The 24,593-nt window shown below is 50.0% G+C and overlaps 1 protein-coding gene across 2 annotated transcripts in view; it reads right to left on the minus strand.

The window, feature by feature from the left end:
* Positions 1 to 7,807: 7,807 nt before the first annotated feature.
* Positions 7,808 to 24,593, minus strand: part of SUFU (SUFU negative regulator of hedgehog signaling) — a 140,940-nt gene continuing 124,154 nt past the window's right edge. For both annotated transcript variants that reach the window (XM_003787216.3, XM_023511639.1), the window contains exons 10-12: positions 24,059 to 24,197; positions 11,817 to 11,885; positions 7,808 to 9,014 (exon numbers count right to left, since the gene is read on the minus strand). In XM_003787216.3, coding sequence (XP_003787264.1) covers positions 8,925 to 9,014; positions 11,817 to 11,885; positions 24,059 to 24,197 — 298 coding nt within the window. In that variant the 3' untranslated portion in view covers positions 7,808 to 8,924. The remainder of the gene's footprint in view (positions 9,015 to 11,816; positions 11,886 to 24,058; positions 24,198 to 24,593) is intronic.

Consider the following 24,593-nt stretch of genomic DNA (forward strand, 5'->3'; position numbering starts at 1 on the left):
GTCCTCCTAAAATGTTTTTAAATGATTCTTAGGATTTGGGCTTTAGCAAGAAGCTAGATGATAGTACCATTTACTAAGGAGGAGAGAGTTGCAGAGCATTACATTGAGTAGTTGTTTTTCTAAGTTAAGGATGATTTGGCTCAGATAACCCAGTGGAAATGTTGAGCAGGCAACTGTATATACTGGCTTAGTGGGGAGGTTTGTACTGGAGATACTGATTTTGGAGTCATCAGAAATTATGTTCTAAATGATAGAACTGAGATTCAAATCCCATTCAATATAAACTCTGGATCCTTGAGAACAGAGCCTGTGTCTTTAACCCTTGGCATCCCTTCACATGAGTTGTCTTATGTTGGACAAATGAATACAGGAATGAAAGTTTGAGTGAACAAGGAGAAAATGGCTTCCAAGCCCTAATCATTAATTTCATGTTCTAAGAATGGTGCAAAGAACAAATGTCTAAGTTGGAGCACTTGGAGGGCCCTTCTCTGGCCTCACTAATGACCTCCAGGATAACCAATCTAAGGGATTGTACTCATTTCTTACTTTCACCAAAACTTCCTTTGACTTGTAACACATCATATAGGCTTCTGGTTTTCTTTTCTTTTCTTTTTTCTTTTTTTTTCTGAGACAGAGCCTCAAACTATCACCCTGGGTAGAGTGCCATGGCATCACAGCTCACAGCAACTTCAAACTTTTGGGCTTAAGCGATTCTCTTGCCTCAGCCTCCTAAGTAGCTGTGACTACAGGTGCCTGCCACAATGTCCAGCTATTAGTTGGTTGCAGTTGTCATTGTTGCTTAGCAGACCCAGGTCAGGTTCGAACCCACCACCCTAGGTGTATGTGACTGGTGCCCTTGCCAACTGAGCTATGGGTGCCCCTGGCTTCTGGTTTTCTTATCTTCAAACCATAGATGTTTCCAATTTCTGTCTCATACATGTTGGGAGTCCTCCAAATTCTGATTTCCATCCTCTTCTCTTATTAATCCACACCTGCTCCCTGGGGGATCCTAAGGCATTTTTTTGTTTTAAATGCAGAGTCTCAAGCTGTCACCCTGGGTGGAGTGCTGTGGTGTCACAGCCCACAGCAACCTCAAACTCTTGGGCTTAAGTGATTCTCTTGCCTCAGCCTCCCAAGTAGCTGGAACTACAGGCACTCACCACAACACCTGGCTATTTTTTTGTTGTAGTTATCATTGTTGTTTTAGCTGGCCCAGGCTGGGTTCGAACCCACCAGCCTTGGTGCATGTGGTCCGTGCCCTACCCACTGAGCTATGGGCACCACCCTACTCCTGAGGCATTTAAAAAAATTTTTTTTGCAATAGTAGAAGTTTGCTGGTCCTTTGGAAAGCTGCAAGGGGTTGGGGATGCCCTATAGCGAATCCTGAGGCATTTTTACTGTCTATAAGCTGATGACTGATCTACCAGTCAGTATCTCTAGCAATGGCACTCTCCTCAGGGTGACAGAGTGAGACTCTGTCCCCCTAAAATAAAAATAGGGCAGCGCCTGTGCTCGATGGGTAGGACACTGGCCACAAACACCGAGGATGGCAGGTTCAAATCCAGCCCGAGCCAGCTAAAATCAACAATAACAACTGCAACAACAGCCAAAAAAAAGCAGGGCATTGTGGTGAGTGCCTGTAGTTCCAGCTACTTGGGAAGCTGAGGTGAGAGAATTGCTTAAGCCCAAGAATTTGAGGTTGCTATGAGCTGTGATGCCATGGCACTGTACCGAGGGCAACATAGTGACACTTCATCTCAAAAAAAAAGAAAAGAAAGAAAAAAACAATGACAACTGCAACAACAACAAAAAATGGCTGGGCGTTATGGTGGGCGCCTGTAGTCCCAGGTACTTGGGAGGCTGAGGCAAGAGAATTGCTTAAGCCCAAGAGTTTGAGTTTGCTGTGAGCTGTGATGCTATGGCACTCTACTGAGGGTGACATAGTAAGACTCTGTCTCAAAAAAATAAAAAAATTAAAAATTAAATTAAAAAATAAAAAAGATTGTCCTTTTAAAAAAAGTCCTTAGCTCATGGCATCTAAATCTTCCTAGACTGGGTTAGGCACCTTTTCTGTACACTTGCCCTAGCACAGGCCTTTAATAAAGGGTTAAGGCCAATTGAGCAATTTCTATGTGCCAGACATCTCTTGTGTGTTTTCTCATATAATACTTGGAAAAACTCTATGAGGCAAGTCTCCATTGCAGACGAAGGACCTGAGGCACATGTTAGGTGACCTGTCTAAAGTCACACTGACAAGTGGTGGAGCTGGGGTAGGACAGAAAGCATGTTACTGCCTTCCACTTTGATGGTTCTTCCTTGCAAGTGTCTGTCTTGTCATCATCCATTTTCTCCCACTGCAATATGAGTTCCTTAAGCAGGGCCTGTGTCCAGACTCCCAACATATGTAACAGAACACCTGGCACGTGCTTGAAAGATTAACAGAATATTTTCTAGTTCTTACCATTCCCACAGAGTTATTCTAGAGTAGCAGTTCTCAACCTGTGGGTCACAACCCACAGGTACTTTTTGTTTTTTTTGAGACAGAGCCTCAAGTAGTCACCCTGGGTAGAGTGCTGTGCTGTCACAGCTCACAGCAACCTCCAACTCCTGGCTTAAACGATTCTCTTGCCTCAGCCTCCCAAGTAGCTGGGACTACAGGCACCCGTCACAATGCCCAGCTATTTTTTGGTTGTAGTTGTCATTGTTTGGCAGGCCCAGGCTGGATTCGAACCTGCCAGCTCTGGTGAATGTGGCTAGCGCCTTAGCTACTGGAGCTATAGGTGCCGAGCCCACAGGTACTGTATTAAAGGGTTGCAGCATTAGGAAGGTTGAGAACCACTGTTCTAGAGGCTCAACAGCTGGCCTTCCTCTGTCTTGTAAAGGTTGTGACTGATTAGTGCACAATACTCCATAGTTCCCTTTTGTTTCTGCATGTCTTGTGAGCAGAGGTACCAACCTTTCATTTCAGAGCATCTTTTTTTTTTTTTTTTTTTTGCAGTTTTTTTTTGGCCGGGGCTGGGTTTTAACCCGCTACCTCCAGCATATGGGGCCATTGCCCTACTCCTTTGAGCCACAGGTGCCACCCCAGGTTGTGACTTAGAAGCTCCTTTCTTCAAAAAAGCCAGGCAGCATGGCAGGTGCATGTAGTCCCAGCTACTCAGAAGGCTAAGGCAAGAGGATCACTTGACCCCAACAGTTTGAGGTTGCTATGAGCTATGATACCACAACACTCTACCCCGGTGACAGAGTAAGATCCTGTCTCAGAAAAAAAAAAAAAACAACAAAACCTCCTTTCTCTTTTTTTTTTTTTTTTTTGAGACAGAGCCTCAAGCTGTCCCCCTGGGTAGAGTGCTGTGGCATCACAGCTCACAGCAACCTCCAACTCCTGGGCTCAAGTGAGTCTCCTGCCTCAGCCTCCCAAGTAGCTGGGACTGCAAGTGCCCGCCACAATGCCCAGCTACTTTTTTGGTTGCAGCTGTCATTGTTGTTTGGCGGGCCTGGGCTGGATTCGAACCCGCCACCTTAGGGGTATGTGGCTGGCACCTTAGCCACTTGAGCCACAGGCGCCGAGCCAAAAAAACTCCTTTCTTTACCCTTTCAGTGCTCTCATGGTACTGAGATGGGGTGTGGGTGAAATTGGAAAAACAAGGAATGGGACTCTGCCTTCGGTTCTGGTGTATGTGGCTGGCGCCTTAGCTGCTGGAGCTATAGGCCCCTTATAAGGCTAGTACTGTCAAGACAACCTCCTCAAAGCCTCCCTCACTTGCAAGGTGCTCAAGAAAGCTATGCTCACAAAATATGGATACCAGCAACCAAATGCTCCTTCCCCAGACTGCACTTACCTCTCTCTCAAAAACTTCCTGGGGCTGAGGATGAAAGAGGGGACAGGTCAGCCCACCATGCCCTCCAGAAGGGATCTGGAGAAGTGTGCACCTCTCAGCCCACAACCTAACCTGCTCCTGCAATCCTGGGACAGATTTCTCCCTTCTCATGCCCAGGAAATCACCCCCCTCACCTGTACCCTGGTCTCTCTACCTCCTCCCCCTCTACAGCTTGCAGCTGCCTCAGTGCCTGGCAAGCTGGGTTGAGTCACTTCCACCTTGCATTCTTTTTCTGGTCAGGCCAGTTTGACAGATCTCTCAGGCTCCCCCACCCCATGGACCTGGAGCCTATGGGCCCCTCTCCTTAAGGCCCCCAGCTTCCCCCTCCAGACTAGGCAGAGCAGACACCTGGAGGAATGTATAGGACTCCTGGAGGAGAGATTAGAGATCACATGGCAGATTTCTCTGCTCCCTAAATCTGGGGATAGGTCTTTGCTCCAGGCCCAGGAGCCCTTCTTTTTCAAGAAATAACCCCAGCTTGGTACTGTTTCCCAGAACCACCTAAGTACAAGACCTTGCTATTCTGCATTCTCTGGGGCAAGAACTTCACACTGAAGTTCTTGGGTCCTTCTCGGATGAGGAAGATAAGCACCCCATCCCTCAATCCCTGATGTGTGTGTGGGACCTACACCACCCCAGGGTTGCCACTTTGGCTTCAGACCCTCCCACTCCCTTGTTCTGACCACCCCAAACAGGGCCTGATCCACTGCTCCAGGGGGCAGCACTTTCCAGAGTTCAGTAAGAGGTCATAGGCGAAATGAAGGCCTGAACTCTTAAGGAAGGTCCTCCTGACAGCTAGGTCTCAAGAATGGGGATAGGAGGTTAAGAGCCCCTCAACAGGAGTTGACATTCCCTCCTGTCCCCTGCTTGTGCTGTCCCAGAACCTCTGCCACAAACCCCAGCAGGGAACCTGGAAGCTGCAGCCCATTCTGAGGACCAGGGGAAAAGGCTGTGCCATTCCTCAGGATGAAATAATGTGCAGGAACAGAACATGAGGGCCCAGGGTAGGCCCACAGATTCAAGAACCCTGTCTGGGTACAGAGCCTAGTGTGCCTGTCTCAAAGGTCCCAGGCTGTTGCCTTCTCTCCTCTAATACCCGCCACCCTGAGCTGACCCCAGGCCCTGGAGAGGCAGGAGCTGGGCAGTCCAGGGAAGGAAGATACACCTGCCTCCTCTCATAGATGAGGCTCAGTGGAGTTGCTAGAAAGGGTGGGCTGGCCTCTGTCACCCAAGTGGGTGCCACCAGTTCTCAGACTGCCCCTCCACCTGGATCTTGCCTTCAGATCCTGAATTAGGAGGTTGAATTTAGCTGCCTGGTGAGGGGAGAAGCTAGCTGGAAAGGGGAGCAAGGACTCCTCACCGGCTGGGGGCCTCTTTTCCCAAGGGAAAAGAGGGTTTTGGTGAAAGGAGGGCAGGAGAGGGATACAGTGGCAGAGAGAGGGTCTTTATCCACCCATTTATCCCCCCAGAGCGTGTTCCTTGCTCCTACTTCCTTGACCTTAGAGAAATTCAAGACAGTGAAGTAAAGCCTATCCCTGAGAAATTTCTGCATGACTGGAGTCACCAGCTGTGTGATCCCACTCCTTGGCATCCCCTCCATTCCCAATAATGGTCCTGGAGGGCCTTCTCCCATTCGGGCTTCTTCTAAGTGGCTGAGTCCAACCTCTGCCAGGGCCCCAAACTTCCTGCTCCCCTACTTCAGGCAGCCAGAAAGGAGCACACAATCCAGGCACTTCTGCAAATATATTTAATGCATTTAGATTACACAGAGGATGAAGGGGCAAGAAGGAACCGACATCTAAGTGAGTCACCCAAAAGTTCTTACAAAAGTCCCAGCTGGCTGCAGCCCCAGGAACTGAGTCGCCACTTATATTAAAAACTAATAGAAAATTTTACAAAAGTCTGCTTGTTGCAGCATTTAGGTACTTGTACAAAAGGAGGAGTTTCTCTACAAGTCTCCTGACTTGAACAGGGAACAGGCACCTCACCTGGCAAGGAGGTATAAGAAGCCAGAGAGGGAAGACCAGATAAAAAAATACAGTCAAGGAAATTCTCTACTTGTCTGCCCCATAGGGGCACCGACCTTCAGGTTTTCTCCCTGCTCTCAACTCAATCTCAAAACCCAACCCCAAAACCCTGTGTCTATTTTTAAAAACACTCTATCTAGCCCTTTTAGATTCTCCTCTAGGCTTCCCTAATACCTGTCCTGGAGCCTTGACTGTGGAAGAAGGAGAGATGGGCAGGAAGAAGCACCAGCTCCCCAGCCAGACCTGAGACCTTGCCTGAGCCTTCCCAGCCCCTCAGAAGGGCATCTGGGTCTACAGTCCTCTTCAGCCCATATGGGGCCTGGGGGACCACAGGAACCCGCCTTATATAGCAGGCAAACAGCAAGTGAGGAGCCCCTTCTCAAAAAATCCAAAACTCCAGGGACCTAGAAGAATGGATAGCACTGAGAAAGTCTCAAAGAAGCCTGCAGAAGAGGCAGATATAAGGAGGGAGGGTCCTTGCCTACTCCATCCCCTATAAGATCAGGGGCTCCCAAAGAACTCCTGAGGGAAGGAGAGGGTACATTTACTGAGCACCCACCATATGCCAGAAGCTGAGCTGGTCCCTTCTTACCAGCCAGCAGCTCAATGGAGAGCCCCCTCCCTGAGAAACCTCTGGGAGGCATCACTGCCCAAGGAAAAGGGGGCCTGGTTCCCTGACACTCTCCCAGAGCCCCTTAAAGTAGGGAGATGAGATGGAACCAGACCCCAGCAGGTTCTTAGTATCATGAGGTTCCTATAATGGTGGGGGCAGGACAGGGTCACAGGCTTCATCTGCTCATAGAGCTCACCTGTTTCTTCTTGCCCTCCCCCTCTGTTGCCTAAGGACAGGAACACCATGCTGGTGGTCCTCACCACTGGTCTGCAAAGATGCTTCAGGCCTGGGGGAAGTTGTTGACCAGATGCAACACATATTGATGACAAAGCTCAGCTCAGAATATGCTCCCTCCCCACAACCAGAGGGAGGCAGGATGAACTGCATTAGGGGACCTTCAGGCAGGCCCCTAGAAAGAGAGAATTTGGGGGAATGCTGGTCAGAGTGGCAAGGAATGGAGGCAAATAGATGGCAACTCTCTGCCCATGAAGTGCCAGAAGATACGAGTTTCAGAGGCAGGGTTGCTATGGTGGGTGAAGAGCAGTAAGCATCCTTTTGGAAAAGTCCTCCAGGTAGTAGAAGGCACAGCTTCTGCTGACATCATGTCCAGAGAGGCTCGTGCCTTGGCTGGTGGGGCTCTGGAGCCAGTCTCTCCCAAGTGCTCCAGGTTGATCTGCCTTGAAGCTCTGAGCTTTGAGCTTGATGGAGTTAATCAGTCCAGGGCTTAAGCAGAAGGGGCTGGGCCTAGTGGTTCTGTGGAGATCCAACTCCTATTCCCTGGAGAGCCTGGCCAGTGCCCTCAACACCTGGAGGAGCTCTCTGGGGGGATCCCTCATCATCAGGGCCTTGCACCACATGGACCCTTCTGTAGCACCCCTTTTGCTACCTGTGTGGCAAATGGGAGCCATGAGGAGCCCTACAAGGACCCAGACAGACAAAATGACTTTGCTTTGGAGAGGTCTGAAGGATGATCTTAAATAGTTCCTATAGCTGGAGGTAAAAGGACAGGAAAGGGGCTTGCTGATTCCAGGTCAGGAGTAGGAGAGAACCAGAGAAGAACCCCAAAACTATGGATCCAAGATAGACTGGCTTCTGAAAGGCAGGCTGTGAGATCTACAGTACGGGGGTGGGGGTGGGTGGTGGGTGAGGGACCAAAAACCACAGAAGGCCAGGACACAGAAAAGGAGACAGAATAAGAATGGGGTAGGAAAGATGGGGAATGAATGGCTGCAGGGAGGATGGGATGGTGAGGTTGTCAAAATCAAAGTGAAAGAGATGTTGAGAAGTTGATTTTTTGATTTTTTTAATATGCCAGTCCTATAGCCTGGAGGCTGGGAAACCCAAGGAATGAGGAAATGGGATGGGACTGGTCATAGAGCTGGGACTCAGGCTCTCAGAGACAGTGGGGGATGATCTGTGAGGTGCTGGGCCTCAACCTATCCCAGACAAGCCTGCTTGGGTAGGAAAGGCCTAGAAAATGAGGCTGGGGCCACCAAATGTTTGAGACCCTGAAGGTCCCTGAACCTTGTGGGTGTCCAGTTCACTTAGAAAACAGTGGCACCACTTCCTGACCCCAGCTAAACCAGGCTTAAAGCTGCATGGGGGAGTGTCTCTGGGCTCCCCTTGCCCTAGGCTTCACCAGACCTTTTTTAGAAGAAAAGCTTCTCTGTGAAGCAGGCTCCTCCAGGGCCCTGGGCTGGCAGGGGAACACCAGGCATCTTCTCTAGTGGCAGTGCAGGGAGAGACACAGCCCCAGGCCCATTTGAGAGAATGAAAAAGTTCATCTGGGAATAAAGTTCTGTTTAAAAACATTATATACATGGCTTCTGGACATCTTTGCAGAGCAATAAAATACCATCCGGTTTCTACAAAATAAAATAAGGAAGAAGAAAACCAAACATGATCAGAGGAATTGTTCCATGGCCAGAGGAGCTTGGCTAGCAAAGACTTCCCAGAGTGGAGCTGGGCAGGGCGTCTACACACATACTTCGCATTGGTGCTCTCTCTACTTCCTCCTGCTGGGCTGTGTGGCAGGGGGTGGGTGAGAATGAAGCCTGTCTCCACCTGGGGGCATCAAGGGTCCAGAGTCAAATCTCAAACCAGAATCTGTGGTGGCAACAGGAGGCAAAGAGGGTTTGCATCCACCCACTCACTGGCCCTGCAGTACCAGGGCTTGGTCACATGGAAGTAGCTGACTAGGGAGTGAGGCCCCTGAGCTGGAGGTCAAGTGGGGGGGCCTGTGGCCCATGCATGGCATCCCAATGGGCTGCAGGTGTGGTTGCTGCACAGTCATCCTCCCACTTGTCCTTTTATTTGTGGGAATCTTGTTTATGCAGTTGTTAAACTGGAAGTCAACGGGGAGCAACAGGGTTCCACATCGGCCCCTGCAGGGCTCAACCCAGGCTAGTGCAGTGGACTGTCGAACACCACATCAGGTAGGATAGAGACTTTCAGCTTCTTCTCAGGCCAGCTGTACTCTTTGGGAAGTTTGAACTGTGGAAAGAGCAAGCACAGACCCAGAGTGTACATGGTTAGCAGAACCCACTGCATTTTTCCCAGAGACTGCCTAGAGAGAGGCCAGGACCCTCCCTTATGCCCTGTGACCTGGTGCTAGGGGCAAGACAGGCCACCGGATGCTTGGCTTTATTCTCAGATGCTAGACCCAGGTGGGAGGCCGGGGTCAAGCAATTGGAGTTAGGTGGCCTCTTCTTTCTCCTTGTCTGGCCAATAATTAACCAGAGCTAGAGGAGGCAAGCTTTCTGACTCTTCCTTCCCTGTGCTGACCTCCCTCTTTCTTACTTTCTTGGTTCTGCCTTCAGCCACAAGCATGTAAGGAATCTGCTCCCTGAGGCCCTGGGCTGGAGGATGGGAAGATGGGGGAGGGTGCAGATGCTATAGGGAAGTAAGTGGCTTGAGGTCTGTCATTGCCATGGCCTCTTTTTCAGCCACTGGTATGAGAAGGACCCTAAAATCTGTCCTCTGTAGGCTCTGCCAAAGGGTCTAAATAGAAAGGAGGCCTGGTCTGGCCCCAAAGTCAGAACCATACTTGAGACTTTGGTGGGAAAAGAAACATGGGATGAATGTGGCTTGAGGTAGTAATATCTTGGGCCTGGGGCATCCTCAGGAGGGTCATATCTCCATCCTGCTTTCCTTGTTCATTCTCATCTGCTTCTCAAGGTCATTAGCCACTAAAGTGGTCCCAGAAGTAGCCAAGGAGAGCCCAAGGTCTTCCTACCCCACCCTAGGAATCACTGATTTGCTGAGTTTTGTTTCTCCCATTTACCTGGGAGGGTCTGGGCAGGGAAGGGGAAGAAACTAACATATTTTATTCCCTCTGTGTCCTAGGGCTTTGCATTTAGCCTGACACACAGCTAGTGTTCAATAAATACTCCTCGACATGGACTGATGCTAGAGCTTGGAAACTCACACTGTCCTGGAGCTAGGCCAGCAGTCAGGGCAGGGTGGAAAGGAGAGAAGGACAGTGCTTTCAGCTTGCCTGAGCTGGGCTGGAGGCAGACAGGCCAGTCTGACACTTCCTGGCTGGTTCCCTTTTCCCTCCCACGGATGGGGGTACTGTCCATGCCAGGACCAAAGTGGAGCGTGGGGGATAGTATGGGGACTGCCTCTGGACAGGAAAGCAAAACAAGAAAAAAAAGTCATTTTTCATGACCTACTTTCCTAAGCTTCTTCTGGCTCCTGTCCCTCTTGCCTAGACTGTCCCCCTCCCACCCCTCAACACCCAAGCTCAAAGGAGCAGCCTGGCACAGTGCCATCCCACTGTGACAAGGCCTCTCCGGAAGCACTTCTGGGCAGCTGCCTCTGGTATGACTGGGGAGCTGGGCCTCAGGGACTGGTGACTGGTGGGGGTTGATTGGCTGGCACAGACTGAGTGCTTGATGACTTTGGAATATATAAAGAATTAATTAATTAATTTATTTATTTATTTTTTTTTCGAGACAGAGCCTCAAGCTGTCCCCCTGGGTAGAGTGCTATGGCTTCACTACTCACAGCAACCTCCAACTCCTGGGCTCAAGCGAGTCTCCTGCCTCCGCCTCCCAAGTAGCTGGGACCACAGGCGCCCGCCACAACGCCCGGCCATTTCTTGGTTGCAGCCATCATTGTTGTTTGGCGGGTCCGGGCTGGGGATTCGAACCCGCCACCTTAGGTGTACGTGGCTGGCGCCCTAGCCAGTTGAGCTATAGGGGCCGAGCCAAAGAATTAATTTATTAAGCTGCATCTCAGAGGACAGAGAAGACACTGCTCTATTGGGGTGACCTCTGGCTCTGAGGAGTTCCTGTTCACTTGGAAACCTGGGGAGGACAGTCCCACCCTGTATACTCTTTTCAGTCTCTTAAACATCAGAGGCCTCTGTGTCCTGGCTGATGTGGCCCTTGGAGCCCTGGCAACTGGATGCTCCAAACCTGGCAGAAATCTGGCTCCTGTCTGACCTCTTTTAGCTTGAAAGCCTGGCCCCAGGAGGTGAGGGGCCTCGTCCCCAAGCATGCTTCCTAGCAGGCAGGGCAAGGGAAGATCTCTCCGCTACAGGCAGGGGAGGGCCCAGAAGAGCCCTCAAGAGGCAGGCCAGTGTGCTAATGTTCCACTAACCCATTGGTCCTTGAGGCCAAGAGGCTCAGATCCTGCTGGGGTGCTGGTTAGGAGGCAGGGGGAGGGGAAGGGACTTTCCAGGATGAGGTAAGTCCCTGCAAATGAGGATGCTAGGAACAAGGAAGAAAAAAACAGAAGACTATGGACTCCATTCCTGGACCCTGAGAAGCAGCCAGGGGAGACATAACCCCCACCTGGCCTGCCAGCTCCTTGGCTCTGAGCCAGGGCTGGAAAGGTAGGCAAAGTGGGGAGGGCTTATGGATGGAGAGGGGAGGAAGGGAAAGTGGTTCCTGGGTGGCCTGAGGCAAGAGCAGGAGTCCCTCACTGCCCACCAGAACTCCCCAGTGGAATGTTCTCTGGCAGCAGACATGGGCTTTCTGTTCAGAACCTGCCAGGGAACAGCAGGGGGTGGGGGGAACTCGTACTAGCCTGAAGGCCCTGGCTGTCTCTTCAATGAGGTTCTAGAGAACTGGCAATTTTGACAATTTGCTGGGTGTCCTTACAGGCCTGGGGGTAGGACAGGAGGTGGGAGTGGTCCATGGAAACAGAAGAAAAATAAAGTCATTTAACATCCCTAACCTATCCCAGCACCTCAGGGAGGAGCTTGCGTGCACACGCACAGACACACACGTGCACATGCAATACACATGCACACACACGCTCCTGGAGACTGGAATTAAACAAGCTTACTTCCTCTGGAGAAGTCAAATCTTCTAAGTCCTCCAGCATTTTCTCTACAAACTCTTCAGTCAACAGAATCTGTAAAGAAAGCACAAGGCAGGCTTTTATTTTTTAAAAACATATAGGCTTTTCTCTAACTGCTACACTATGGACCATTCTTCAGGCCATAGAGGAAGGGCAAGTCTACTGCGATCTGTTGTCATTCCTTTCCACATGCACCTCTCCCCACCCCACCCCCGCCCCCACCTTCCTGCAATATCAGACAGACCAGGGCAGAGAAGGAAAGGGGTCAGAGGACAATGGGGAAAGGAGGTAGGGACATCTGGAATGTTGGTACTGCTGGTCCCAGAAGGGAGATGAACACTCCTGGGAAACCTCCAACGTTTTAGCTGTTCAGGCATGCTGCAGTGCAATAGAGGGAATAGAAAAGCTGAGGGGCAGAGCTCAGCTACGGCGGACATCAACACTGCCCAATCAGGCTCCCATGTTCCCACTTCCTACCCCCAACTTGGTAGGACAAAAGAATTCTCTTTGGATTTGGTATACGAGCCCTGTCTGGAATCTGGAAATGCCCTGGAAGGTATATGTAAGAACATCTCAGCTGGAGAATTTGGAGATAGTGGACCAACATCTCTTATTTTACAGGTGGGAAAGGGATTCTCAACTTGCACTTCCAGCCATGATATCCACATTCTCCCCGGCTGGAAGCTCCCAAGCCTCAGCCACTGAATTCTTCAGACTTCTTAGAGATTATCCTTCTCTAGTCACTTCCCGGCTTCCTCACTGCTCCAGTCTGACCCTAGTATTTGTCTGGGACAACCACCATTCTCACCCCCTAAAGAAGTTTTCATAGCCAGTGAGAACATCTGAGGGCACTCTAAGATCAGAACCTCTAAGATTAGGCCTTCCACAACCTGATGGGTCATTTCCCCAGCCCATTCCTCTTCAGGCTGCTTTGCAGAGACAAGCCAAGCTTATCCCGTGTCTTCACCCCACCAGGCTGAGGTATCTTTCCTCTTCCAAATCTGACCCCTTCCTTTACCTTTGTCCATCAAGGTTCCTGGTCACCCAGCTGTGGTTCTACCTGCCTTCTCCCACAGACCCTGAGTGCCTTAGTGGGGTATAGAGGGTGCCAGATAGCAGGGTAAAGATATAGGTGAGGGGCTTCTCTGAGGAAAGCCCTCCCTGTGAGGAGGATGTGAATCAGGAACCTGAAAAGTACCCATGAGATTTCCCCTGGGAGTTGTCCACTCAGATAAGAACAGAAGTTTCCTCACTGTGAGCTGCAGTAAGAGGGCAGAGGAAGAAGGGCAAGCAGGTGGGGTCACTGTGGGCTTACATGATGAAGGAGTCTAAGGGGAGGAAGAAGACAGGGGGTGAGAAGGACAAATTAGGAAACCACCCCCAAGCGAGCGGAAAAGTCACCATCACAGTAGCACTATGCTCACTGAACATGTATCTCACTTCCTTCAGTCTCCTACAGTTGAGGAAACTGAGGCTTAGGTAAGTTATGTAATTTGTCTAATGTCACAAGGTTTGTGAGTAGCTGAGATAAGACCATATCCCACTCGTGTCTGGACTCTGAAGCCGGTGCCTGAAGTACTGTTTCTGAATCCTAAACTTTTACCCACCCAGGACATTTATTCATTGATTCATTCTTCTAGGAATACAGATAAGGCAGCCCATTTCCCACCAGGACAAGCATCCTCTCCTGGTGGAGGGCCAAAAGACTCACCCTTCCCAGGCTCTAAGTCTACATTTAGGAACAAAACAGCTCTAACCACTGGCCCACATCTCCTCTCCAAAATTTCCATTCTGTGAGCTCAGGCCTTGAGTGAGGACAGAAATGAAGCTTAGAGACAGAGTAGAGTGGCAAAGCTGACTCAGGGAAGTACCATCTGAGGCGCCCCCCACCCCAGCTCTTCCTCAAAGTTCCCCAAAATTGGGACTGGCCAATTCTTCCCACAGACTATAGCCACACATCAACCTTCCCACAGCTTAAGCCCTGCCCCTCCTCCTCTTTCATCCTTAGGGTGTCCCCCCCAAAAGTCCAGAGTTTCTCCACCAGTTATCACGAGTCTGCTTGAGTAGTACAAAAGTCATATTCATATTTTTGGCATTTCTAGAACTTGTTGGCATTTCTGTAAATACTAGCACAAACACAAACATCTCTAAAACCCAATTATATTACAATGGGCTGGGCTAATTTATTTCGTTCCTTCTCTTCCTCCCTCCCTCCCTTCTTCCTCTCCTTCCTTACTCTTTCTTTAAGACAGTGTCTTATTTTGCAACCTGGGCTAGAGTGTGGTGGTGCCACCATAGCTTACTGCAACCTCAAACTCCTGGGCTCAAACAATCGCCTTGTTTCAGCCTCCCAAGTAGCTGAGACTATAGGTGTGCACCACCATGCCTGGCTAAGTTTTGTATTTTCTATAGAGAAAGGGTCTTGATCTGTTGTTCAGGCTAGTCTCAAACTCCTGGCCTCAAGTGATCCACCTAGCCTAGGCTGATTTCTAACTCAAATAATTCAAGGTGGAGAATGAGTTTTCTGCCAAAGCAAATAGGTCTGGGTCTATAACTAGTGTTGGAGCTAAGTTGTGGGGAAAAGGGTGTGCAGAGGGAGGGAAGAGGTTTCACAGGGGCTGTGGCTACCCAGTGAGACTTCTAAGAGAGCTGTTGCTTTTTTTTTTTTTTTGCAGTTTTTGGCTGGGGCAGTTTTGAACCCCACACCTCCGGTATATGGGGCTGGTGCCCTACTCCTTGAGCCACAGGCGCTGCCCAAGAGAGCTGTTTTTCAAGAAAATGTAATGCCATGAACACTGAGTTCAGTACAAAGCCAGCTCCTCTGACAAGGGTCTGGAACTGTTTTGGGGGAGAAGATAAGTTATGGTGGATTTTAGCAACCACTAGGCATGGTACCATCTGTATGTAGACTTAATTTGTACTCAGTTGAGGGAGAAATAGCAGGACCCGAAATGAGGACAAACCCTAGTTGCTCCTCCATTTTCAGTTTTGGTTATTTGCTAAACCCTGCTAGAAACTGCACATTATTTTAAAAGAATTAAAGGGGAAAAATTATACACAAGATCTGCATGATATTAAGGGTGACATTCTCTGCAAAGAAACACGACAGACTGTCATAGCTCCAGGCACCTAATTTAATTTCCTTTGGGAGTTAAACCTTAGAAGCTTGGATTGAACAAACAGGCCCTGTTCTTTGTATATTTCAAACCTGGAGCTGAGAATGTTAACAGATCTTATCAACAGGACACTGGAGATAGACAGCTATGATGGGGCAGCTCCTGGGAGCTCTCTGGAGTAACAGAGTAGCCCTTGTGATGCAACTGTGGGAAAAGCCTGTGCAGTTCTGGGACTTGGCGCTCCTGAAGCTTGCTGGGTCCCCATGGAGCTGCCCGGCTGTCACAAATAATGGGAACGGTTATAAGAACGATAGTAATAACGGCCGATAATAAGAGCAGTGCCTCCCCCCATGTGCCAGGCACTGTTGTGTTTGACCAGTGTCATTTCAATGAATCCTTATGGAGGTCCTGCCAGGGAGGATAATTATTATCCCTACTTTGTAGATGAGTAGGTGCTGAGATGATGCTCTTTTCTTGTTGGGGAAATGTACCCCAACTATAGAAGCCTGTAAACTCAGGGCTGACTCCTCTCTCTTCTTTTGATGGAGAGGTAAAGGTGATTTTGGTTTCTACCAATGACCTGGAAAACCAGCAATCCCAACCCCAACCAGCCATACGTCTCCTGGCCACCTGCTCAGCTCAGGAAGGCTAGAACGCGAGAGTCACAGGCATGCAGCTCCTAAAACATCATATCGGCCAACTGGAAAGGAAGGCAAACCATGCCCAGAGATGGTTTCCAAGTGGGGACAGTGGGGAATATTTCCAGGGTTGCTTGGCTAATACATATATCTTAACAGTTCTTTAGCCTAGAAAACAGCAGCAGAAATAATAATGATAACAACTGATTATCGTGCAATGATATTTGCACTTACCAAGGCTCAGGTGCAAAACACTTTTCTTGTTGTTGTTGAAACAGAGCCTTACTTACCGTGTTTCCCCAAAAATAAGACATTGTCTTATATTTATTTTTTCTCAAGAAGACACACTAGGGCTTATTTTCACGGGATGTCTTAGTTTTATTAAGTATAATACAACAATCTACATTTATTCAAATACAGTTAAGTCATCTTCTTCTGGAACCTGACAGGGGGAGCTGACCTTGTTGATGGGGCTGATGCAAGTGATGGGTGAACTCCTTTCCCCTAGCTGTTTGCACATGTGCAATAGGATGCCTGCGACCGTGGTTACCACACGTGCACCTGCACAAGTGTGAATGGCTTGGAGAAAGGAGCTGTGGCAGATAAAAGGTATGCCAGTCTTCCTTTCTGCTGTGTGCCGAAATGTATGGTGTGGCTATGCAGATACGCTGCATATTATCGGGGTAGGGCTTATATTTAACAAATTCATAGAAATTCTGCTAGGGCTTATTTTTTGGATAGGTCTTATTTTGGGGGAAACACAGTATGTTGCCCTCAGTAGAGTGCTATGGCATCACAGTTCACAGCAACCTCAAACTCTTGGGCTCAAGCGATTCTCTTGCCTCAGCTTCCCAAGTAGCTGGGACTATAAGCACCCACCACAACACCTGGCTATTTTTTTGTTACAGTTGTCATTATTATTTAGCAGGCCCAGGCTGGATTCGAACAGCCAGCCTTGGTGTATGTGGCTGGCACACTATACTATTGGGACCAAGACAAGGTGTAGAACACTTAATGTTTGTATATAAACAGACTTTGGACGGAGGAGACCCTCTAGTTAAAAGAGGAAGACCTCTAACCAATCTGAGTAGCACATCCTATCCACCTCCCAGAAACTTTTGAAAATATGGAGATGTCAGGCTCCATCCAGATTTCTTTCTTTTTTTTTTTCTTTTTGAGACAGAGTCTCACTATGTCGCCCTCAGTAGAGTCCCGTGGCATCACAGCTCACAGCAACCTCAAACTCTTGGGCTTAAGTGAGTCTCTTACCTCAACCTCCCAAGTAGCTGGGACTACAGATGCCCACCACAAAGCCCAGCTATTTTTTTTTTTTTTTGGTTGTAGTTGTCACTGTTGTTTGGCAGGCCCAGACTGGATTTGAACTCGCTAGGTCCAGTGTATATGGCTGGCACCCTACAGGCACCGAGCCCATCCAGATTTCTTGGAAGGCAGCTATGCTTACCACTATACCACCAACGCACTCTCCATCCAGATTTCTTGAAGCAGAATACCCTGGGGAAAGGCCAAGGCACTTATATTTTTTTTATTAGAGACAGAGTTTCGTTTTGTCACCCTCAGTAGAGGGCTGTGGCATCACAGCTCACAGCAACCTCCAGCTCTTGGGCTTAGGCGATTCTCTTGCCTCAGCTTCCGAAGTAGCTGGGACTACAGGCACCCACCACAACGCCGGGCTATTTTGTTTGTTTGTTTTTGAGATAGTGTCTCACTCTGTTGCCCTGGTTAGAGTGCCATGGCATCATCATAGCTCATGACAACCATAAACTCTTGTTTATGTTTTTTTAAATTTTTTTTTGCAGTTTTTGGCCAGGGCCAGGTTTGAACCTGCTACCTCTGGCTTATGGAGCTGGCGCCCTACTCCTTTGAGCCACAGGCACCACCCTGTTTTTTTTTTGTTTGTTTGTTTTTGACAGAGTCTCACTATGTCGCCCTGGGTAGTGTGCAGTGGTGTCATAGCTCATAGCAACCTCAAACTCTTGGGCTTAAGTGATTCTATTGCCTCAGTCTCTCAAGTAGCTGGGACTATAGGTGCCTGCCACAATGTCCGGCTATTTTTTGGTTGTAGTTGTCATTGCTGTTTGGCAGGCCAGGGCTGGATTCAAACCTTCCAGCTCTGGTGTATGTGGCTGGCGCCCTAGCCGCTGAGCTACAGGAGCCCAACCAAACTCTAGTTTTTTGTTTTGTTTTATTTTGTTTGAGACAGACTCTTACTTTGTTGCTCTCGGTAAAGTGCTGTGGCCTCATAGCTCATAAGAACCTCAAACTCTTGGGCTCACTTGATTCTCTTGCCTCAGCCTCCCAAGTAGCTGGGACTACAGGCGCCTGCCACAATGCCTCCTAATTTTTCTATTTTTAGTAGAGATGGGGTCTCACTCTTTTTTTTTTGGAAACAGAGTCTCACTTTGTTGCTCTTGGTAGAGTGCTGTAGCATCATAGCTCACAACAACCTCATTCTTGGGCTCAAGCAATTCTCTTGCTTCAGTCTTCCAAGTAGGTGGAACTACAGGCACCTGCCACAACACCTGGCTATTTTTAGAGATAAGGCCTCGCCCTTGCTCAGGCTCAGACAATCTACCTGCCTGCGCCTCCCAGAGTGCTAGGATTACAGGCATGAGCCGTCATGCCTGGCCCTGGGACTTGCACTTGCTCAGGCTGGTCTTGAACACCTGAGCTCAAGCAATCCACCCATCTCAGCATCCCAGAGTGCTGCAATTACAGGTGTGAGCCACTGCCCCCGGCCAAGGCACCTGCATTTTTAAGAGGAGCCCCAGGTCAGGGGAGTGGTAGGAAATACACCACTCAGGGGAGTGGTAGGTACAGGCCCAGTGGGGAAGGGTGTTGGGCATAGGCTTAACCAGATGGGGTAAATTGGTGACTGTACCTACTATCATCTAGCTGGCTGAGCTGTGAGGGGAGCAATGGACCCCACCTCACTCCACATCTTTGACTAGGGCAGGGTCTTGGAATCTAGGCCAGCAGCTTACTCCAGTGGACTCACACCAAGTGCTTAAACCAGCCTGGATGACTGTTGGTAAGGAAGGATTGTCAATAACCTCCCAATTCCCCAGGCCTCAGCAAGTTTTACCCAAAAAGTGATCTTTCATCAGCGCCTGCTCTAGGCAGGCCAGGCTCATTACAGGCAGGTGTCCAGCTGCTAGAGATGTGACACTGATTCAATGTCTGTGGTCAAGGATATTTCTGTGTCTGCAAAGAGTGGCTGACAATGCCCACTCCTTCCCCTTGGTACAACAATCCATACTTTGTCCAGGGCCTTGTTTGCTCTTCATGTTGACACATTGTTCTCGCTTCCCAACAAGTCTGGCTTTCTTTTCCCTCCCTTTCCTTCTCTCAGGGAAGGAAATGTGTTGTTTACAGTGGTAGGGACTGCCAAGGAGCTGCTTGGCACTGAAGATGGCAATGGAGGAGGCAGGGATGAGGAAGCAGTCCTGTCTGAGTCCCTTCCCTCTAACCCCCTCCACAGCTTGAACAAAAGCCAGAAACAGCCTGGAGGACCCCCCCAACCCCAGGCTCAGCTCAGAGGCAACAGGTCGTTGGCTGCAGCAAGGGCACAGTGAGGGCTCACTCATTTCCTGTTCTCGGTGGGTGGTGAAAAGTTGGCTTCTGGTGGCCAGAAGGAGGCTCAGGCTTCTGCCCTGGTTTTTGGCTGCTAGGGATACAATGGGGCAATACAGTCCTCTCCAATAAGGTAGGGTACTTCTCTAGGCACATTGCTGGGCTCTAAACCTCAGTAGGCATACCCTTGGATAATAAGGTCTTTGAGACAGCTCAGGGAAATCAGGTATGGATGGCTAGGTTCACCAGTGGAAGGAAAACAGAGCAGAAGCACCAAAGATGAGCTGCCCAGGGCCTGGGCCGGGGATTTCCAAGTCATCTTTCATACAACATCCAAATGGCTGCTGGGACAGGAGAATGCAGGGGCTTGTCCTGAGTACAGTGGTGAGTCAGCTGCCAGGGTAGGAAGAGAGCTTGGCAGCAACTCCCCCAGCCTAGCCCAGAGCAGCAGAGTCCACTTGGAACAGCTGCTGGGCGTCTTCTCCCAAGCCCAGGGCTTCCCATCACGGGTAGCAGGGAGCAGCTGGGACTAGGGGGTTGCCATTTGGGTGAGCTGCCAGACACCACACAGCTGAGAAAGCATTGCAAGGCCCAAAAAAGAATTCCCAGATTTGGTGATATGACCCCTATGTGACCTCTGGGGTTGAGATTTCTCTCCCTTCAGACCGATCATGGTTGAGGACAGATGAACAACTCAGTTTTGGGCCCGGATCCTGCTCAGAAGACTAACAGCCCAGCGGTGACAGGTTTGAGGGAGAGAGGGAGGGAGGGAGGGAGGCTTGTTTTTTTTTTTTGAGACAGAGCCTCAAGTTGTTGCCCTGGGTAGAGTGCTGTAGCATCACGGCTCACAGCAACCTCTAACTCCTGGGCTCAAGCAATTCTCTTGCCTCAGTGTCCCAAGCAGCTGGGACTACAGGTGCCCGCCACAACACCTGGTTATTTTTTGGTTGTTAATTGTCACTGTTTGGCAGGCCCGGGCTGGATTCGAACCCACCAGCTCTGGTATATGTGGCTGGCACCTTAGCCGCTTGAGCTACATGTGCTGAGCCATGGGAGGCTTATGAAAGCTGTTGGGATGAGTGAATACTGGGGAAGAAGGTGCAGGAGAGGACTTTGGCAGACCTCCCTCCCAAAGTCTGAAGACCGCACAGCTCTGGGATTGGCTAACAGGCTTTACAATCTCTCTTTTTTTTTTTTTTTTTTTGAGACAGAGCCTCAAGCTGTCCCCCTGGGTAGAGTGCTGTGGCATTACAGCTCACAGCAACCTCCAACTCCTGGGCTCAAGCGAGTCTCCTGCCTCTACCTCCCAAGCAGCTGGGACCATAGGTGCCCGCCACAACGCCCGGCTATTTTTTGGTTGCAGCCATCATTGTTGTTTGGCGGGTCCGGGCTGGGGATTCGAACCCACCACCTTAGGTGTACATGGCTAGTGCCTTAGCCCGTTGAGCTATAGGCCCCGAGCCAGGCTTTACAATCTCAAAAAGGATGAAAACAATAAATGGCAGGGCAGACGTAGTCAAGGTGTCATTCTTCAGAAAGTGAAAAAGCCTGTGGAACTGGAGCTGGCTTTCCTGCTCCTCCTCCCCCCAGATCTTCCATAAACCAGGGAGTGTCTTTTGTGCCCCACCTGCTGTCACAGAGAGCTCTGCTTTTCTGTGTACTGGGGCCCTGACTATCCTGGGTCTGGAGAGATGGGGAAGGTAGGGAAGCAGGTGGGAGTGGAGGCTGGGGCTATTCTGTAAGCTCCGGAAAGGGGCTCAGGTTCCCTAACCTTCTGTCTCTTCCTCTCAGCCTCTCCTTTGTCACTCTTCCACCATGCAGGGTGTCTTTGCCATGCTGTTTCCCCAAGAGATAACAGGCCTGGGCTGGTAGCCAGAACCAGGTGCCAAGGCTGGGAGTGAGGGCTTCCAAGGCTGCTGAAGGCTGCTGCAAGGAAGTCAGCCCTCCCAATTCAGCTGGGACCAACAGGGAGAGTTTAAGTACTAGCCAAAGGAACAGAAGATTGAGTCTCTTCATGTCCTGGATCTGCTGTATTTAGCTCCTTCCTGTTCCTCTGCCCTCAAAAGGCCTGGACACACAAGGCCCAGGAAGACACCTCTGAGCTGTGGGAAAGTGAGCGAGAAGCCTGCAGGGAGCAAGAGAAGGCCTCTCTGGTTGGAGTCTTCGTCTTGAGGGCCTGCAGCCCTCCTTGGTGACTGCAAATATAACCCCAGTCTTGCAGGAAGTCCTAGAGACTCACAGAGAGACAGCCAGCCCCTGAGGGAGACCTTCAGGCCCACAGCAGCACAAGTTTAGGCTCCCACAAGTTAGGGAGCTGTCTGTGACCACTGTGGTAGGACCCGAACAGGGAGGCAGGCTGACAGTAAGATGCAGAAAGTGCTGACTGCTTCAGGGGAGGGAGAAGGGCTGGGGTGGGTGTTAGACCCAGCCCTGAGAATGTGGCTTGGGGCAGGGTCAGAGGGTTTCCCAGGGCTCCTTGGAAAGGGCCTGAGAAACCCTTCGGTGATCAAGGGTGCATGCCTGGGGAGTAGGGCCCCAGTCAGCCTTTCCAGGAGCTCTCCTGTGAGCTGGCCCCATGGTGGACCACACTAATGAGCCCATAACATAGGCCTTTGATTAAGCAGCTCCCAGCACAGCAACTTTATTGAAACGCCGAGGCCAGTGGCTCGTTCCCACCGCTCCCTCGTTCCCCAGGCAACAGCTCATGGGAGGGGGACACTGTGCTGGGCATTCAGCGGGTACTGAGTGCTCAAGCTCACTGAGGGGCTGCCAGGGAGGTGAGGGGGTTGTAGTACTGGGAATGAGAACCTCAGCAGCCTGGGCATGAGGCAACATGACATCTGCTGGGTCTTATGGGAGCCAAGGTTCCTGAGGTGGGCACTACCCTCCTCAGGGCAGGAAGGACAGTCTGGGAGGGAGGGCAAAGCTCCCAGGGCAGGTTTGGAGTTGAGGGTGTGGAATGTAACTGGGTGGAATTTATTCTTGAGTTTGAGGGGACCCAGTCCCTAGTATCCCCCCAAAATGTGCCTGAACCTTCATTACACACATGCTGTCTGAGGACACTGCTGCTGAGACCTGTCTGCACCCTGTCATCTACTGTCAACAATGACCTGTGGGATGGGCGTGGTGGCTCACGACTATTGTCCCAGTGCTGTGGGAGGCCAAGGCAGGTGGATCACCTGTGCTCAGAGGTTCGAGACCAGCATGAGCCAGAGTGAGAGCCAGAGTGAGACCCCGTCTCTACCAAAAATTGCCGGGCATTCTGGCAAGTGCCTGTAATCCCAGCTACTTGGGAGGCTGAAGCTAGAGAATCACTTAAACCCAGGGACCCAGGGGTTGGCAGAGGTTGCTGTGAGCTACCACGGTATGATTCCACGGTACTCTACTGAAGGACACAAAGTGAGACTCTGTCTCCATAAAATAAATAAATAAAATAAAAACAAAAATAAAACAAAAACAAAAACAAAAAAACAACGATCTGTGAACTCTCAGTGGCTGGGATCTCCTGAACAGTCTGCACCTCCTTACCAGCTCTGCTCAGGAGAGAGGCCTGTTCCTTCCTGTTCTCCACAGAGTCAGTGGTGGCCCCTGGGGCCAGGGCCGGGGGTGGGGTAAGTGGGCCAGGGGAGCAGGCCTTTTCCACTTGCACTGGGCTAACTTCAAATGTTACACTTCAGAGCTTTTGCTACAGTAAGTACCAACACCACATGAACAGAAATCTAATGTTACCAAGTGGGACTTTTAAAATGTATTTATAACTTTATGGTTCAAAGTAATTTTGTTATGAAACAATGTAATAACAACAGTGGAAAAAGGCAAGATAATTTATGGAACACAATATCCTTAAAGCACTAGCTTCCACTTCTACCTCAGCTTAGTCTGGCCAGTGTGGTTGGTGTCCTTTGTTTGCTGTTTGTTTTAATTAAGGGTTAGTGTTTTGGTGGTAGGGGAGAAGGGTGGCCTGGCCTGAAGGAGGAGAAATCCTGCAGACACACAGACAGAAAGTATGCCTGCATTAAGAATATATACACTTGGGCGGCGCCTGTGGCTCAAAAGGGTAGGGTGTCGGTCCCATATGCCGGAGGTGGTGGGTTCAAACCCAGCCCTGGCCAAAAAACGGCCAAAAAAAAAGAGTATATATGCTTCACAGAACCCGGAGGCTTAAAACCAGCCCAATTCTCTCCCTGTCTCCTGTAACCTGTCATCCTTCCAACACTACATTCTTTCAACATACTACAAACAAGGCACGTCTACTTTATGATACTTCTGAGAGAGGTAAGATAAAGTGTTCCTCCCCTGATCCCTAACAAACAAATAAAAGTCAAAAAAGGATACTGTCTCTCCCATACATTGGGGAGTTGGGGGAGCAGGCTGAGCACCCACAGGGACCAGGGGCAGGGTTGGAAGGAGGCATATGGCTCTTAGGCCCCAGCATCCTGCTTGGCAGTAGCTCTGATGCTTGCTTCAGCCAGAAGAGCAAAGGAGGGGCAAAGTGTTCTGGACAAGCCAGCAGGTTTCTGCTCAGACAAGCTGGGTTTCCATTGGGAGGAATAGAGGAACTATTACCTGGGGAAGGGGGAGCAAAAAGGGGAGGCTCAGGCCACTGAGGCCTACCAACAGCCAGGGCCTGGAGAATTATCATGAGTGTCTCAGGTGACGGGATGGGGGAGGGGGCAGGAAGTACTTCTGGAGCTGCTGGGGTAGCAGCAGCATCCACATTCCACAACCACACACAGGCCTCAGGCCCTGATCCAAGAGGCATTTCATAATCAACCTCTCATGAAGGAGCGCCACCAAGAGCTGCCAAGGAGAGAGGAGGGTGGAGCAGGCATGGGAAGAGCCTACAGAAAGAAGGTAGGGAGAAGAAAGAGAGCCTTCTCACTTGTAACCAGGGTCCATGAGCTGCATAAGGATGCTCCTCAGTGGCAAAGGCGCCTTCCACTCCCGTGGAAACAAACGTGATGGCCATGTCACCCGTGATACTTTTGTATGTAAAGTGCCGTCCATGCAGGAGCCTGCCCCTAGGGATGTGAACATGGAGACAATGAGGAGCTGGGCCTGGAAACAGCCCTCAAAACAGCAGGCCTAGCCAAGACTCTGGAACTATGCGGGACATGCTCCTTGGGCCAGGATGCCTAGCCAGTGCCCACCTGACAATGGGAGACTATGCAAACATGTTCATTTCAACACCTTCAAAGAAAAGCTTCTCTCATGAGTTTAATAATGTCATCTTTCCAAAGGGCTCAAAGTTAGCAGCAACAATTCTCGATCAGAGTTCGAAAGAACTGCAGAAGTAGTGGAGTTTACCTCTCTCAAGTACTGGTGACGAAACTGAAGCCAGAGATGAAAGTTAGCAATCGCCCAAGGTTATGCCCAGAGGTGGGGGATGGAGGTGAAATAGCATCTTTTTTTTTTTT

The sequence above is a fragment of the Otolemur garnettii genome, unplaced genomic scaffold, assembly GCF_000181295.1.
Source record: "Otolemur garnettii isolate 467f Iridium unplaced genomic scaffold, OtoGar3 scaffold00021, whole genome shotgun sequence".
Lineage (NCBI taxonomy): Eukaryota > Metazoa > Chordata > Mammalia > Primates > Galagidae > Otolemur > Otolemur garnettii.